A 16,636-nucleotide genomic window follows, 5' to 3' on the forward strand; every position below is an offset into this window, starting at 1 on the left:
ACATTGAGGCTTTAATATCCATACAAGATTTTGCGTAGGAATACTGGTGGAAAGGAGTACCGGCTCATTTTTGGCGCGCCGTGAGTGACGCGACGCACAAGATTCTGATTGGCTGACGCAGGCCAAACCCCCTCATGAGTCATGAGCTTGTTTTGGGACTCAAAACACCGAAATGAGATATTGAATGTCATATATATTTTCTAACTAGTCTTTTCAGATTAAAGTTATGATATAAAACCAGTATGCTAAGTATCCTCTGTTACATATAGTTCTCTTTTATGCAGTTTGCTCAAAGCTTAAACACTGCACAACAGCACAAATGGAAACAGTCAACAGGCTTTCTAAAGACTTGTTTATTTTTTCCTTCAGTAAGAAAGAACAGCAAAATATAAACAATACAACTTTCACTTATTTCCATGCCTTTACATTGCTCAAACTCATGAAGTACTAATGTAGTTGTACTAATGAAGATAAGACAATCAGTGCTCAATCTACAACTCGGAAAGATGATTTTAAGCAATGGCGGCTAGATAGTCTTTCACCTCCGCTGGGGTCAGTCGCCTAAATCCTGCTTCATTGCAGATTCCCACCTCAATGTTGTCCTCAGTCATTTGACCTTCAAAGCTTTCCTGTAACAAAAGTAGTCATAGTTAACACTGATGTTTGACATTTTAATCTCATGCAAACAGGGTCTAAAATAAACATTCAGCAAGTCAATTTGAGGCTTTGGCAAGTAAATAAAACACCACGCTTTGTGACAGTTACAGTTTCAGTGAGATATTGACTCTAGCTTGTTTGTCACAAATGCACAATGAAAAGCAGCTAGATAAAGAGATTTAATTGCTATAGGGAAATGATTTTTAATAATGCAACAGACAGTTTCAGAGCTAAAAAATATTTTAGCTTAGGACAAAAATTAATCTTGGATCTTGTATGCAAATAATAATGGTATCTAATACATAATTGCAATTAAAAGACCTTTAGCAAATGTGGCTGGGTTGTAAATCATTACCTTAAGAGTCAGAATAGCAGTGTGAATCGCATCTTCCAGTTCCAGATCCTCGTTGTATCTAAAACAGGAAAATGAAACAAATGAGATGTTGTATGTTTAGGAAGACTAAAAGGGTCTTATGCTTTCAGTTATTACATTTTATACCTTTTTTCAAGGAATGTTTTCCCATTCACATAGTTCTTCCCCATCGCTGTGGCTTTCCATGCAAAGTATGCTCCCTTAAACAGATAAAAGTCCATCTTATTTTTCTAATATAGTGCATTATAAAGAGCTTAAATTTTAAGAGACAATTGTTTTTCAGTTCAAATTGACAGATTACACTAATAAAATAATACCAAAGTGAATAGCATACCGAGGGGTCAGACTGGAAAAGGTACGGACGGTCTTCATCCCAGCCAGCAATCAGGAGTGACACGCCAAATGGCCGAACACCTCTGTGTCAAAATAATAACACAAACACACAAAATCTGCAAGTTATGCCATTGTCACTCTGGTAGATGCATACTCTTTTTAATTTTGCAAAACAGCAGTTTGTAGGGCAACTTCCAGAACAATTGTAACAGTGGTAAATTGTGCAATGGAGACATCACACATACCCTGATTGTGTGTACTCCTGCATAACAGAAGCCACCCTCTGAACAAGCTGGCCTGTAGGAATCGGCTCCTGATAGACCAGGTAGTACTGCTGAGCCAGCTTTCGTGCCCTTCGCACCAGAACCCTGCAGACATGATTAAAAGACGTTACAACAAAACTTTTATTGAGCATCTTTGCCATATAATCCTATCTTTCTATTATAAGCACGACAATATGAAAAATCAGACATTTGAATAGTTGTTTTTTTTTTCAATGAAAATGGCCTCAGGTCATCCAATATGCAGATCAGTTTGTTTCTTCATTGGAATGGATTTGGAGAAATTCATAAAGAAGTTCTGATGAAGAAACAAACTCATTTACATCTTGAATGACCTCAGGGTGCGTACATTTTCATTTTTGGGTTCCATTAAATATTTAAAAACATTAAAACTATAGTTCTGAATGTCAACTACACTTTTTTTTTTTTTTTTTACAAGACAGCCTTGCACATGTTCTTTTTATTAGGAATCATTATTATATAGCGTTTATTCATGTAGGCTCCAAATCCGTACCTGTAGTCTGGACCCATGCCACTGTAGACCATACCGATGTGTTTGGTTATGGGCTCTATTTTGTGAACACTTTGCTCATCATACAGTATAGATTTCTGCTTCTTTTCCGTAGCCAGAACAACACCATTCGAAGCTGTGAAAAAGAAATAAGGATAAGTTAAAGTGACTTGCTATATAGACACAGTTCACAAAGCTCATAATAAGCACATGCTAAAACCATAAAGTTTTATAAATAATGCAAAGTTAAGACACACATGATAAAATAACATTACTAACCTTTTATTCCAACCGAAGGAGCACCAGCTGCTACAGCTGCCAGAGCATACTCAATCTGGACCAACTTCCCTGAAGGGCTGAAAACACAAAAATAAGGAAAAAGGTGTTGTGATTGTAAGGTGAAGCACATTTAGACTAGGGTTAACTTTATTTTATTACTTACATTTTTTTAACTTTATTTTACTTTAAATCACAATAAAATGTGCTGTGTTAAAACATATATAAAAAGCTTTGTGTTGCATTGTTACTTTACCCATTTACAGATTCAAAATATACAAATGAGGTACACTCTTATTAAATTTGCAAATGTGCATATTATATAAAAATGCTACAGTCCTCATAAAAATGTAATACTTTTACATTGTCACAAAAATGTTCTGTTTTAGTTACACTTTATTACAACAACTAAAAACAGTACTGATAATCATATAGATAAACTATATGCTCATTCAAGTACATTCATGCACAATCAGCTTCCCATGATACACTGAAAGTGAAAGTAAAATCATCAAGTTTCAATCACAAAGACAAAACTAGGCAAGTCTGTCCTTTAAACACCCACGAGAGGGTATAATTTGTTGCTCTGGGATTCATAATGTGTTTAGTTCATTCTGTTCATGAATGTTGATGCACATGAATGTAAGAAGCACTGCATCACAAACACAGTGACTCTGCATCAGCGCCCGGATAATGATTTAACGCCTCTGACTGACGGAACGCTCTCCACAAACCTCGAGCGTCGCGATTCGCCAAAACACACACTCGTTTGAGCTTGGTGAACACATTAGATATAACAAAATTATAACGTTTATTACCTGAAAGTGGTGAGAGAGAAACTGTACCCTCTTTCTGCCATGGCTGTGTCTGACTGTTGGGGGAAGTGACGTCACGCACCTAATTGATCTGATTGGTTGAAAGAGTTACTTGGGTAGCTGAATGGTTTGTGGTTATTGCAGCCTAAAGATAAGTTTGAAATAACTTTGCATGTCACGTTTTATTTTACCCCCACTAATTAAAACAATGTAATAATATAAAACATTTGTTGGTTTAATCTTTAATATTTTGAACATATATTGCCCTCACCCGCTCAGGATGAAGCAGAATTTCTTTTATAACGCTGTACTACAAATCCCAGAATGCACGGGTGCAGAAGCACGCGCAGGCGCAGTTGGTCTTTTTGAGCGGTGACCGTGAGGATGTTAGGTCTGTAACGTTACATGTTAAATTAAACGGACATAAAACACCGCACATAATGTCATTATCGGGTTTACTTCAGTTTCTCGGACGTTCTCTGCAGCGTCTGGAGCTGCGTTTTGCGCAGGCGGCGGGATTTGACAGCTTCGGTGAGTGCATTTACTGTAATGTCATGTGTTACTCCACCACTCATATCACTATACATACACTTCAGTCACACTTAAGCTTAATTTAATATAATTTTACACTTTTTCCCTCTGATTGGCCATTCCTTTGTGATATTAAATCCAAAGTTTGTTTTGGAAGTCATTATTTCTGGTGAGTCAAGGGCTCAACGAGCCGCATGGTAATCTTGTTTTTTTTAGGGGAAGTAATAGAACAAAAAGTCTCTTTAATCGGAATGAAATGTTGCTGTGTTAAAATATACATATTTTTGTCTTGATATGTCATATTTACTTAATTTATATCGCTAAATAGGCATAATATATTGTTAAAAATATGTGGAATGTGCATTAATTTTAATGCAGAATGCTTTGAATGATAATTCTCATCTTTTGTTTTAATGTTGCTTAATTTAAAAAGTATTTTATATATTTTTTATAATTATTAAAAAAATATGCATATTTTAATATTTACATCACCTTGAAGTCGAATATATGCCCTTTATCTACTGTGTTTTTAAAAATAATTTGAGTAACTCAGTTTGAAAATTATTTGATTAATAAACCTTTTCTTCAGGTCCAGCACTGGCAGTAAGTGGTCCCCAGATTCTTCCTCAATCCCATCACAGCAACAATGAAGAAAACTCTGAGCCCAGTTTCTTGGACAGTATCTTTTGGATGGCAGCTCCTAAAAAGAGAAGAACCATTGAAGTCAATCGTTGCAGAAGACGACACCCAAATAAACTGATAAAAGTCAAGGTAAGAACTCACTGGTTCACTGCTATAGCATTATACAAATTAAAATAACTTTCAATGCAGTACTGTGCTGTAGTAAACAGCAATTTATCCTTTTTGTCCCTTCTCTTTTCCAGCACAACATTGAGCCGTGTCCAGAGTGTGACAACATGAAACTAAAGCATACTCTGTGTGGATTCTGCTTTGAAAAGGTCAGGAAGGAGACGGCAATGATACGAAAGCAAATCTCCATCATGGAAGGCGGACCTCTCAATGCTCCTGCTGTAGAGTCTGTTGTTTTGTATGAAAATGAAAATCCCTCTGAAGCAGATAAGGACAAGAGAATAATAGAACGCAACAGGAAACGCCCTTATTGGTTTAACATGTAACTGCTGTAAAATAAAGACTTTTTTGTGAAATAAAGATCAGAGTTTCATATTCATTAACTATTTTGTGATTATGCTTCAGTTAGCATTTTAATAGATCAGTTATAATTTTTTTATACCCTTGTTTTGGTGGTTTATAACAGTCCTTGGCTCGGTTCTTGTAATGTTGTAGTTGAAAGATGAGTGATAGAGATGGCTAGATAGAGAGGCTATTGTCCACAATACTATATAAAATGATATAAGATAAATTAATTGATTTAAAAATTAAGAAATATGCAATGTGATACTGTACCATATAGTGAATAATAAGAGTTAACATGGCTAATTAGAAGATCAATACTACCTTAAGTCATTATCATACACCTATTGTGGAGGGTTTCATGGTTAAAGCCAGAAAAGGGTTGAAATGAAAGTTCAAAATAATAAAACAAAAAATAGGGTGAACGGGACCCCAATGTGAAGCAGATGATCAGTGGGTATCAAAGTCACATGACAGTGTAAACCATGTTACCTTTATCCTGTTTAATATCAAAACAACATTCTTATTTTAACTGATGATCATTTATGCACATAGGACACCATTGTAGAAATCCATATGAAAACATATTACCATGGTATATGTCAAAAACATGGTATTACTATAGTGCATATTCAAAAATAGTCATTTTTAAAAAATAATCAAAGAACTTTATTACGCATAACTAAGAGATCTCACTGTAATTCAAAGGAACTCCGACCTCTTCTGCCCATCAGTCTGCGCAACTCCTGCGCATTTGCTAGAATGTAGAATCTAAAATGAGCCGCTCTCAGGACTATACCAATGTGTCACTATAGTTTAGGGGTGTTCAAAACTCAAAACAATTGCATTTCTATAGTTTGTGTAAATAAAGATTTATTTATATGACCATTTAATAATAAGTACATTAAAGACCAATTCATTTAAAAACTACTTCTTATTGTATACGATGTATTTATTATGTATATTCTAATAATAAACGTAAACGCTCCCCTATAAAATGATAAATGGACTGTTGGGTGTTTTTAATGGAATTGCATAATCGTCCAAGGCAAGCTGTCCGGAAGGAACTCATGCAGAAGACTTTAGATTGTTCAAGGTATGCTAAGAAACAAAACAGTCAAATGATAACAAATCTATATAATCTATAAGTTGTTAAATAAGTGTGTTTCAGTTTAAATGCACCTTCTGGAGAAATACATTCATCATCTTTTGCAGGGTTGCAGCTTTAGCAGTGTTGTGTTGCAGGTCGCTGATGTCATGACATTTAGATGGATGGATGGATGGATGGATAGATAGATGGATAGGTAGATGGATAGGTAGTAGGGGTGTAACTGTACACAAACATGATTCATGTTGAAACATGGTTTCGGTACAGCAGAGGGAAAAACTAAACATAAAATTGCTTTTTTTAAATTAAACAGTGGTTAATGAACAAATTGCTCTTTCTTTAATTAAATTCAATTATAATTACAATTTTCCAAACTTAAATTTCATTACTATTTATTTTTAAATATAATAATCAGCACTCAACTTTAAAAAAAAATTGTATGCAAACATGTAAATTGCACATAATGCAGTTTTTAAATTAACTTATAAATGATAAAATTTCTATTTGTTGTTAAAATATATTCATTTACACAGTGGCTGTCATAACTTGTTTCATAACAGATTTATTTAAACATACATTAAATAATTAAGACATCACTAACAGGTAAAGTAAAATATAATGAGTATATAGTCTAATATTTTGCTCTTCTCTAGACTTCATTTCTCTAGCAAACTAACAAGCTGTGGACACTGAGGACTTTATGTGTGCAGTGACACACTGTGACAAAACAGCACCTTACTGAACTTGAAAAGAGATCTTCATCCTCAGCCCATTAAGTAAATTCGTTCACTGTTTTATCAGGGTTTCTCCATGAACAACCTGAACAATCCTCCTAGATGGAATATTAGACCAGAGCCCGCTGGAGGAGATGACAGGGGCAGATGGAATTATGCCCTGCTGGTGCCCATGATCGGGCTGGCAGCATTTCGTAAGTGTTTTACATACTTTTACAACTCAAGACAAATCACAAATCAAGGCAAATACACCATCACAAATGTCTTGAATGAGTGTGTACTATATCATACTGGATAAAATGCTTTATAGGTTGTAATTAAATATGGGTTTTTAGGGGGGAGGGGGGGTTGCACAAACAGTCATTATAATAAATTAATTCATGTAATAACATTTTCATTCCCACGTTCAGATCAACAGCTTCTTTATATAATCAGCTCCTCATCTTAATGGGTGCTCAATCTAAAAATGCTCTAAATCTACTACAAATTATTAGAACTACAATGCACTGTTGCTTTTTAGTGTTGATTTGTGTGTATTGTATGTAGGTTGTGTTGATAAATATAGTTATTTTAGTGTATTATATAGCATTTCATTTTGTTATTGTAATATTATTATTTATATACTACTGTATTATTTATCGATATTTTGAATTAGGTTTTTTATAATTTTCAGTTTTAATTTTAGTAATTTTATCTACTTTTGCTTTTTTTAATTCGTTTTTTATATTTCTATTTAGTTTTAATTTATTATTAGTTTTAGTAATTTTAGTACTTCAGCTTATTTTATTTTTTGATATTTATTTTTATTTCAGCTTAATAAAAAAAGAATAGTTTTAGGTAACAACCATTTTAATTAACAAAAAGGTTAATAAATAAATAAATAAATATATGATTTCATTACATAATTTGTAATAGATTTAAAGCAATTTATGTGGTATTATTTTGCTTTAACGTATATGTCAAAAGTAATGTTCTCCTTAAATTGATTTGGTCTCTCTTTCCAAAGAGATTTAACACTTAAGATATCGGTGGGTGTATTTTGGATAGGTTGGATATGGACTCGAGAATCACAGAGCCAGATCCAAGATGTGAAGAACAAGTACGACAGCGACATGGCAGCCATTACCAGAGACCTGGAGCTGAAGTACAGGCAGACGCTGACGGAAAACCGGCGGACAGCAGCGCACCTGGAGGTGGAGCTTGAGAAGGAACGACAGCGCGTTCAGGGCTACAAGAAAGCCCTGATCTCTCAGAGTCAGCAGCTTATGGAGGAACGGAAGCAGCTTCAGCAGGAACGCCAGGATCTGGAGGAGGAAAAGAACCGCCTGCAGCAGTCTGGAGTGGCCGGGGTGGCGCTGCGGAAAGCCCTGCAGCGAGAGGAGGACTGGCAGCGCAGGGCTCAGGCTCTGCTACAGGAACTGGAGGTGAAGCTGGTGGAGAGGCAGGAAGCTTTCTGCAGCATCCTGTTGCCACGGGAACATCGTCTGGAGATGGAGAAGAATCTGCTGTTGAAGGTGGCTAAAGACCCGGTGGGTGCCGAGCTGAACCTAGAAGAAGGTCTCAGGGACATTTTTAAGAAAGACAGACACTGTGCAGATTTACTGAACATGGATAAGCGAAAGAATGGGAATTTGATGTGGCTGTATCTCAGGTACTGGCAGCTCCAGGTCACCCTGCAGAAACACAAGAGGGCAGAAGAGACGCTAAAAGGGGCATCGCCAAACTCCAGCAGACCTTGACGAGTGTAGATCTCTATATAAAACAAGAAGAATTTTCTTCCTTAAATGTTTTCCTTTGCTTATCCAAGGTATCCCCATGATTTATTTATCAACTATTTATGATGCCAAACTTCTTTGTGAAACCACTTGAGCCTCGAGTCTTTGACAATCACGTCAGAACATGAAAGTGTATATTTTCTTTGGCAGATTTTTTGTGCTTCTCAGCTCTATTTTTCTTTTCTTTCACTTTAATCGATCATGTAGAAAGCAGAAGAAACGGATGATTTCATATTTGTTGCATTACTGATGAACTTTATTAGGCAAATTATTCATTTAACTAATATGTACCACAAACATAAAAATGATGTTACTGACATGTGTAATAAATGTTTTCTGACAAGAAAGAATATATTACAGTTTGATCGACTAAGGTTTGTTTTTTTATTGTTTGCCATGATTTCATAAATACATATAAATGAGATATACAGTCAAGAAAGTGTTTATTTAAAACATTTATTTCCAAGAACTAGCTGTTTTTAACAGATGATGATTGTCCTGCAGTTTATTGTAAACCTGATGAGAAATCGATCAACAGCTCCTTTATAATCAAATATAGATTACAATTAAAAATTACATTTCTTTTAGAATATTCAGGTTTAAGACCATTACTAAATATTTCCTATTTTATTTTGTTTTGCAAGAATTTGGACACTTAAGGCACATTTAGAAAATGAATAATGTTATTGTGTTAACACACCAAGTGGCATTTATTGTAAATAAATACTTGAAGCACAGCATTTTCCTTTGATAAGGTTTCGCTGGTAGTCTCAGCTGAAAACTAATTGTGAGCATATGGGGCTCTTGAAGGCTTTGGTATTTAAGTATGAGTGAGGTCACCCACCATACTTGTCACTGTATCCGTGTCAATGATGGCAGACAGCTTTCATCAGCTCATCATTCTCTTCGCTGGAAGCTGAGTGTGTCTCGTGGTGGAGAGATGAGGCTGGACGCTCTGAAGTTTGGACTCCTGGGTTGGATTACCATTGGCTTATGTTCGGTGATGGACGAGACCTCTCTCTTCTGAAGGTAAACTCCATTTAAACTAGTCTCAGAGTCCATGGTGGATTTTGTTCTGGAGGGAGAGGGCTCACGGATAATGTCAGGCTGTGTGACATCTCTGGGCACAAATATTGGTATTGGAAGAGTGTTTCTGTAAGGTAAACAATATTCCTGCAGTGGCTCCCCATCTCTCCCCATGTGAATTGTTTGGTTTAGGAAACGTCTCACTGAGAAATGAACCACTTGCTTGCTTTCATAGCTCTCCTTTCTCATTGAGTCCTTTTCAACAAGTGTCATCCTGTGAAGCAGGACTTGTAAAAGTTAGTAAAAAAGTAAATTACATAAATAAATGAATGCTTTTATTCAGTAAGGATGCATATAATTGTTTAAAAGTGACAGCAGAGACATTTATAATATTAAATATTGTTATTTTAAACATTTATAATTAAAAATGCTCTTTTGAACGTTCTATTTATCAAAGAATCCTCAAAAAAAAAAAAAACTAAAATGTTTCTTGAGCATCTAATCAGCATATTAGAATGATTTCTGAAGGACCATGTGGCACTGAAGACTGGAGTAATTATGAAAATCCAGTTTGTCATCACAGGAATAAATTACTTTTTATATTAAAATAGAAAATGGTTCACATTAGTATATTTTCATAATATTACTGTTTTTACAGTACTTTTCATAAAATAAATGCATTCTTGGTGAGCATAAGAAAAAAAAAACAGAAAAACAAGAATTTGCCTTGATTTTTCGTTTCATTTTTACGTTCAGAGGTAGAAAATGAATAAACAGCTTGAATGAAACACCCCTTTTCTGCTGATTGGTCAAGCAAAGATCAAATGGTGCCGTCATCATGTCTTCTTCAGGTCCGTGCAACAGAATAATAGTCCTCCGCTGCTATAGCTTAGTTAAAGCGTTTATTGCAATTACAGTTCATCTCTCTCTCATCAAACAACCAGACTAACAAATGGCCGGACTGCGGCAGCGCCTAGACAGGGCTTACTTCTGTGTAGGCAAAGGTGTCGTTTTCTCATGTTTCTGTTTTCAGTCAAAAAACGAATTAATGCAACGTACACGGACCTTCAAAGCACCATAAAAGTCCATACAACTTGTGCACGATAGCTTGTGTAACTATTGTATAGCTTGTGTAACTATTATATAACTTGTGAACAACAAAAGAGCAAGTAAATATTAACATTTTTAATTTTGGGGTGAAGTATTCCTTTAAAGCCACTTAATATCTGCAAATACAACACATAGAAAACAGAAATGCATACTTGTATTCTGGTCTTGTCTCCATCAGTAGGTCTAACCAGGTGGCCTCATATGATTCTCTGGCAATCTCATCAGTCTCCTGAAAATCATTGTAGGAGTTCAGCAGATATGACCTGGGCTTCCTGCTCAGGCAATGCATCTCATCCAGCGAGCTGTCAAAAAAATAGAAGCCAAATTAAAACCGGATAAGAGCGTTATCAGTAAGATCTTCTGATAAAGGCTGCTGTTTCCCTCCTGTGTCTGTTCCTGTGTCTTATAAATAGCGTTTGTTACCATTTTTACTCCCTGCCATCAACCCCACAAGAGCCTCTTCAGATTGGTGTAGTTTGACGAGGTGGGAAAATGACTAATCCTGCAACCATTTAACTGATATGCAAGACTCACAGCTTCACCAGGAGGTCAACAGTGTCAAAGGACCCATCTGATCTCAGATTTCCTGTTGTGTGTGCGTCAAAACATTATGGTTATTGCTGATAGCAACAAAACTAGATGCTGACTGTCATGGTACCATGACCTAAAAATGTTAACGTTAAATGCAATATACACTATATTTGTGGTATATAATCTACAGTTTGAAGCAAAGTAACCTTTAAAAGTCCATACAAAGCATCCACAATGTTCTGAAAAGATAAAAATAGAAAAAGGTGCCGATATCTCTGACACTCATTTCATGTTTAAGGGTCCTTGTTGTCTCTCTCGCTTGTCAGCACCTGTGCAGAAGCCGCACAGCATTATTATCTCACACTGTGGCATTTAGAGCAGCATGTCAAACTCAAACCATTCTGTCTGATTGATGTTCTGTAGGTGTGACGTATAGTATCCATCACTCAGCAGTATGAACAATCATTTCTCGAGTTTACTGATGAAAGAGGCCTCTCTTCGACATGGAGATTCCTGCGAGACGATTGTTAAATTTGGCCTCAACATGCATCACCCTGTCATACAAAAGTTTAAAGCAACTGTATGTAGTTTTGTGGATTTTTGCGACTTTGGAGCCCCTTACAGTGAAGTAATTGGAATTTACTGTTGTGAATAATACTGTTGTAACTACAATGGATAGCTGTACATGTGCATTTGTTGCTACCATAAAGCATATATTAATATAAAAATATAATATTAAAAAAACCCCTTATACAGCTTCAACCTTACTGTTAAAAACAAAAGCAGATCGCTAGGGCTGTCCTCGACTAAGGATTTTGCTGGTCGACTAGTAATTGTTCATTTGAAGCATTAGTCGACTAATCGCACGTTTATTAATAAACCATTTAAATCATGATAATGAGCCTTTAATTGCATACATAGCCTAATAAGCGCTCAAGCACACGCATAAAGCTTGCCACAGCACCGGCAGAAGAAATGATTATGAATGTGTCAGGGAAAAACAGCAAGGAGACTGCGTTAACATTTTAATATTTTGGTAAACTAGTGCTTTTTGCTTTCGGTTTAAGAGATGAAGTCGGCAACACTGACTCATCCGCAGTAGTGATGCGCCTGCATGCATGTTTCATACGGATTGCATAATCTGAGAATATTTGTTTTCCATTTGTATTGGTTCATTTGAAAGTAGACATTTCATTCTCTATAGGTAAACTAGTGCTTTTTGCTTTCGGTTTAAGAGATGAAGTTGGCAACACTGACTCATCCGCAGTAGTGATGCGCCTGCATGCATGTTTCATACGGATTGCATAATCTGAGAATATTTGTTTTCCATTTGTATTGGTTCATTTGAAAGTAGACATTTCATTCTCTATAGATATATTTTAACGTCTGTAAGGTAAAGATATACACGGTGTTTCGCGCTCAAGTTTACAGACCGAGACGGCAGAAAGCACATCATGTTTGCTTTCATTATTTCCCAAAAGCGCGCTTTGTTTTTATTGTGAGAGCACACAAATACACGTAGAGTCTTTACAGATTTGAAAGATTCGACTATTATCTGTATGAGTCTGACCAAAAATGACCAGTATTTGAGGAGCAAGTGAGCGCACCGGCGCCTCCATCTGCAGTGAGCACTGTTCAGCTTCCACTCTCCTCACACACACTTAAACAGCGCACATTTCTCTAGGTTAACATTAGATACAGCGGACATGTAAAGTTGCTAATACTTACATATTTCAGATAACCAGCCATATTTGAGAGGTCGATGAATGATAGGCGAGCGTTTGGATGTCCTGTATTACCATAACGATCTTTTAGTCACGGACTGGGTGACTTCGCCTGTGGACGAAAGATTCGACTTATCTGTATGAGTCTGACCAAAAATGACCAGTATTTTAGGAGCAAGTGAGCGCACCGGCGCCTCCATCTGCAGTGAGCACTGTTCAGCTTCCATTCTCCTCACACACACTTAAACAGCGCACATTTCTCTAGGTTAACATTAGATACAGCGGACATGTAAAGTTGCTAATACTTACATATTTCAGATAACCAGCCATATTTGAGAGGTCGATGAATGATAGGCGAGCGTTTGGATGTCCTGTATTACCATAACGATCTTTTAGTCACGGACTGGGTGACTTCGCCTGTGGATTGTATATATTTTTTTCTTTTCTTTACTGAGACTAAGTGACTAATACAATTTTGGTCGACCAAGCCTCTTCTGGTCGACTAACGATTAGTCGACTATTAGGTGGCAGCCCTACAGATTGCACAACACCCATCACGTCACACTTGTCCACATCATATTTCAAAAGAGACGCAATTAAACAAGTAAATATTTGTAAAATGGCATCTTTTTACCAAGTAAAAGCCAATATCACTGAATATCACTGATAAATAATTTCCCCCACTTTCTGGGCATAAAATGAGTAATTATAAATAAATAAACAAATAAATTAACAAACAAACAAATAATAATTAAATAAATATTTTGTATTTATTTGTTAATGTGTATTAAAAAATATAAATTTTTGTGCATTCTGGTAGTATTAATTATAAACAAATAAATAAATGAACAAACAAACAAATAATAATTATATAAATGTTTTGTATCGACTTGTAAAATTGTATTAAAAAATATATATTTTTGTGCATTCTGGTAGCATTATTTATCTATAATCACTGTTCTTTTTCTGAGAGTAAAATAATGAACACACACAAATCCATCACAAGTAAAACATCCCCAAATGTATTACCATAATGAGAATCTGGATGTAAAATGTGTCTAATTGTCATGGAATAATATCACAAGGCTCAAACAAACAAACACATACATAAATACATATATAAATATTCACCCAAGACTGTCTGTGATTGTGCCGTGTGCTGTTAATGCTATATTATTAGAGTTCAGGTGGTTTAGCAGCTGACATACCACAGTTCACAAGACAAAGACGAGAGTTTCAATGAGTTTAATGCCCTCTATTTAATGAAATGACTGATATAGAAAAATGTTTAGAGTTAGTAACATTGCTTCAAAGAGCATTGAGACCACATTTCAGCTGGTTTGTCCCTGAACTTGACAGAGGCATTAAGCAATTACATGCAGGTTTAGAGGACTGAATGGTGCCAACATCCTTTTAAAGCCGGGAGCGGAATGTTGACTGAGAAATGCCAGTGATGCACTGAACGCAAGGTGCAGCATCAGATTACTGTGGCCTGAGCCAAGCCAAAGCACTCGCCTCAACGCTTGCACCAGCAACAGCCAGTTTCCCCTGTAATGAGAGCCTTATGGCAACTACAGCTGCAGTACCTGCACAGCATGATGGATGCCCCTCAAACACAGACACTCACACAGATCATAGACTTATATTGAGCTAATATAAGGTTGCTCTCATAAAGGCACATGAAAGAAAAGACAAGCTTCTCTCATAAGATTTTCTCATAATGGCTTTTATGTGAACCCATTTTTAAAAAAAAATCTTTGATAACTTAATAGTCCATTAGACTGGGATCTGAGGGTGAGTACTGGAGAGTAAATTGGTTGTAATGGAATGTTATGGATATATGAATGCCAAGCCCATGATCTAGACTAGAGCAATGGAAATACATTATGTCACCTGCTGATGTCATATGTGAGCATGTTTCTTGTTATTAGTCGTCATATCTGCTTCAGTGAAAGCGTACAAGCAGGAAACGCCTCAAAACAGCTCCGGTATCTTTCTTATGTCAGGGTTTGAATATGTTGAGGTTGTAATATTTAGGTAACATGACACTAGAACAGTTTGTCCCCTGGGTAGACATTTTATTTTGTCACTAGAGGGTACTGTTGTACACGGTTGTTTATTATGAACTTAAAATGACTATAACATATTTAATATTATTGGATTTTTTTTAGCTTCCTCATCTCCTGATAATGAACATAAGCACTGAACAATCATCATCATTAACAATCCAAGGTTTTTAGAATGGGACAGTGAAATAAAAATTATTACATCCTTGTTATGTTTATAATTAACTTTCAAAGCACAATTTGAGAATATTCGAAAACTCATGATTGAAAGAGTTAACGTTAAACGTCAGTGGGAGGAGAAAACAGGAAGTGGCCAAACCCTTTAACAAAGTCCGATAACTTCACAAAAATACACACGCACCCTTGTGGAACATGACGGGTGTGACTCTCGGCTCCTCTTCATGATCGAGGTGTATGTGCGGGGATGTAAACCAGACTGTCTGTCGATCATCCAAGAATCTTCAGCATCTTCATTCTCAGATGCGCGTGTGATAATCACTGCGGTGGACACGAGTGCAGTGAAAGGTGAGCTGAGTTCATTACTGCGTCTCAAAACATATTGTGCCCCACCTACTGTAGATTCGGAACTATTTAAAGTCGTCATTCGCGTTCCGATTTTGGGGCGCCTGTTACGCAAAAATGCGGTCTAGGTAGGCAACACATTAAGTTTTAAAACACCGGTCTGTATTTGAGCTGATTTGTTTTGTGGGAGCTGCAGTGTGTTTGCGTGAAAATGAAGAATATTAAATGTGTATTTTATGCCTGACAGTAACCGTACTAGAGTTACCGTAACACTGACATTTATTGGCAGAATAGTTGCGGAAAAAGCTCTACGACGTCACAACGAACAATGGACTTGTCCTGAATTGAATATTAGTGTACTGCATACTGCGCAGTATATGCTGCCTATTACTTTTTACGATAAAGAGAAAAGTAGTTTGCTACAGTGTCACATGTTGACATCGAGTAAATAGAGGTATTGTAATACAGTTTGATCTGAGGGTGAGTACTGGAGAGTAAATTGGTTGTAATGGAATGTTATGGATATATGAATGCCAAGCCCATGATCTAGACTAGAGCAATGGAAATACATTATGTCACCTGCTGATGTCATATGTGAGCATGTTTCTTGTTATTAGTCGTCATATCTGCTTCAGTGAAAGCGTACAAGCAGGAAACGCCTCAAAACAGCTCCGGTATCTTTCTTATGTCAGGGTTCGAATATGTCGAGGTTGTAATATTTAGGTAACATGACACTAGAACAGTTTGTCCCCTGGGTAGACATTTTATTTTGTCACTAGAGGGTACTGTTGTACACGGTTGTTTATTATGAACTTAAAATGACTATAACATATTTAATATTATTGGATTTTTTTTAGCTTCCTCATCTCCTGATAATGAACATAAGCACTGAACAATCATCATCATTAACAATCCAAGGTTTTTAGAATGGGACAGTGAAATAAAAATTATTACATCCTTGTTATGTTTCAAATTTAGTTTGATAGATTTGAGTGTAAAGCAAGATTGATATATTTTATAAGATATATTTTGTTGTTAATATTAAATATTGTTATAAATTATACTATATATTGTTTATATTAACTTGCAGTGGTAAACAAATTCTTTATAT

General features: G+C 36.0%; 4 protein-coding genes and 1 pseudogene across 4 annotated transcripts in view; 3 read left to right on the forward strand and 2 right to left on the reverse strand.

Moving 5' to 3' along the window:
* Positions 1–352: 352 nt before the first annotated feature.
* On the reverse strand, positions 353–3,350 carry LOC107714337 (proteasome subunit alpha type-2-like). Its single transcript, XM_016520152.1, has 8 exons — positions 3,250–3,350; positions 2,435–2,511; positions 2,159–2,291; positions 1,609–1,731; positions 1,365–1,446; positions 1,157–1,230; positions 1,013–1,070; positions 353–629 (listed from the first exon to the last, which is right to left on the reverse strand). The coding sequence occupies exons 1-8, from the start codon at positions 3,288–3,290 to the stop codon at positions 513–515; spliced, it is 705 nt and encodes a 234-aa protein (XP_016375638.1). The 5' UTR covers positions 3,291–3,350; the 3' UTR covers positions 353–512.
* Positions 3,351–3,563: 213 nt separating this feature from the next.
* On the forward strand, positions 3,564–4,947 carry mrpl32 (mitochondrial ribosomal protein L32). The gene is made up of 3 exons (XM_016520153.1): positions 3,564–3,777; positions 4,367–4,548; positions 4,662–4,947. The coding sequence occupies exons 1-3, from the start codon at positions 3,687–3,689 to the stop codon at positions 4,911–4,913; spliced, it is 525 nt and encodes a 174-aa protein (XP_016375639.1). The 5' UTR covers positions 3,564–3,686; the 3' UTR covers positions 4,914–4,947.
* A 1,037-nt stretch (positions 4,948–5,984) lies between these two features.
* LOC107714323 (coiled-coil domain-containing protein 127-like) lies at positions 5,985–8,856 on the forward strand (annotated as a pseudogene).
* A 199-nt stretch (positions 8,857–9,055) lies between these two features.
* On the reverse strand, positions 9,056–11,199 carry LOC107714340 (telethonin-like). Its single transcript, XM_016520158.1, has 3 exons — positions 11,106–11,199; positions 10,835–10,984; positions 9,056–9,846 (listed from the first exon to the last, which is right to left on the reverse strand). The coding sequence occupies exons 2-3, from the start codon at positions 10,969–10,971 to the stop codon at positions 9,444–9,446; spliced, it is 540 nt and encodes a 179-aa protein (XP_016375644.1). The 5' UTR covers positions 10,972–10,984; positions 11,106–11,199; the 3' UTR covers positions 9,056–9,443.
* A 4,124-nt stretch (positions 11,200–15,323) lies between these two features.
* Positions 15,324–16,636, forward strand: part of LOC107714339 (E3 ubiquitin-protein ligase RNF144B-like) — a 13,471-nt gene continuing 12,158 nt past the window's right edge. The window contains exon 1 of the mRNA XM_016520156.1: positions 15,324–15,528. The gene's annotated coding sequence lies outside the window, so the exon portion shown is untranslated. The remainder of the gene's footprint in view (positions 15,529–16,636) is intronic.

Source organism: Sinocyclocheilus rhinocerous, unplaced genomic scaffold (assembly GCF_001515625.1).
Source record: "Sinocyclocheilus rhinocerous isolate Xijiao unplaced genomic scaffold, SAMN03320098_v1.1 scaffold629, whole genome shotgun sequence".
NCBI lineage: Eukaryota > Metazoa > Chordata > Actinopteri > Cypriniformes > Cyprinidae > Sinocyclocheilus > Sinocyclocheilus rhinocerous.

Excerpts from the sequence above, each read along its gene's own strand:
- LOC107714337 (XM_016520152.1), bottom strand. The coding sequence starts at position 3,290 with ATGGCAGAAAGAGGGTACAGTTTCTCTCTCACCACTTTCAG. Across the intron at positions 2,512-3,249 it reads TTCTCTCTCACCACTTTCAG|CCCTTCAGGGAAGTTGGTCC; the intron begins GTAATAAACGTT and ends TTGTGTTTTCAG. Across the intron at positions 1,447-1,608 it reads CAGGAGTACACACAATCAGG|AGGTGTTCGGCCATTTGGCG; the intron begins GTATGTGTGATG and ends ATTTTGACACAG.
- mrpl32 (XM_016520153.1), top strand. The coding sequence starts at position 3,687 with ATGTCATTATCGGGTTTACTTCAGTTTCTCGGACGTTCTCTGCAGCGT. Across the intron at positions 3,778-4,366 it reads GGCGGGATTTGACAGCTTCG|GTCCAGCACTGGCAGTAAGT; the intron begins GTGAGTGCATTT and ends CCTTTTCTTCAG. Across the intron at positions 4,549-4,661 it reads ATAAACTGATAAAAGTCAAG|CACAACATTGAGCCGTGTCC; the intron begins GTAAGAACTCAC and ends TCTCTTTTCCAG.
- LOC107714340 (XM_016520158.1), bottom strand. The coding sequence starts at position 10,971 with ATGCATTGCCTGAGCAGGAAGCCCAGGTCATATCTGCTGAACTCCTAC. Across the intron at positions 9,847-10,834 it reads GAGACAAGACCAGAATACAA|GATGACACTTGTTGAAAAGG; the intron begins GTATGCATTTCT and ends CCTGCTTCACAG.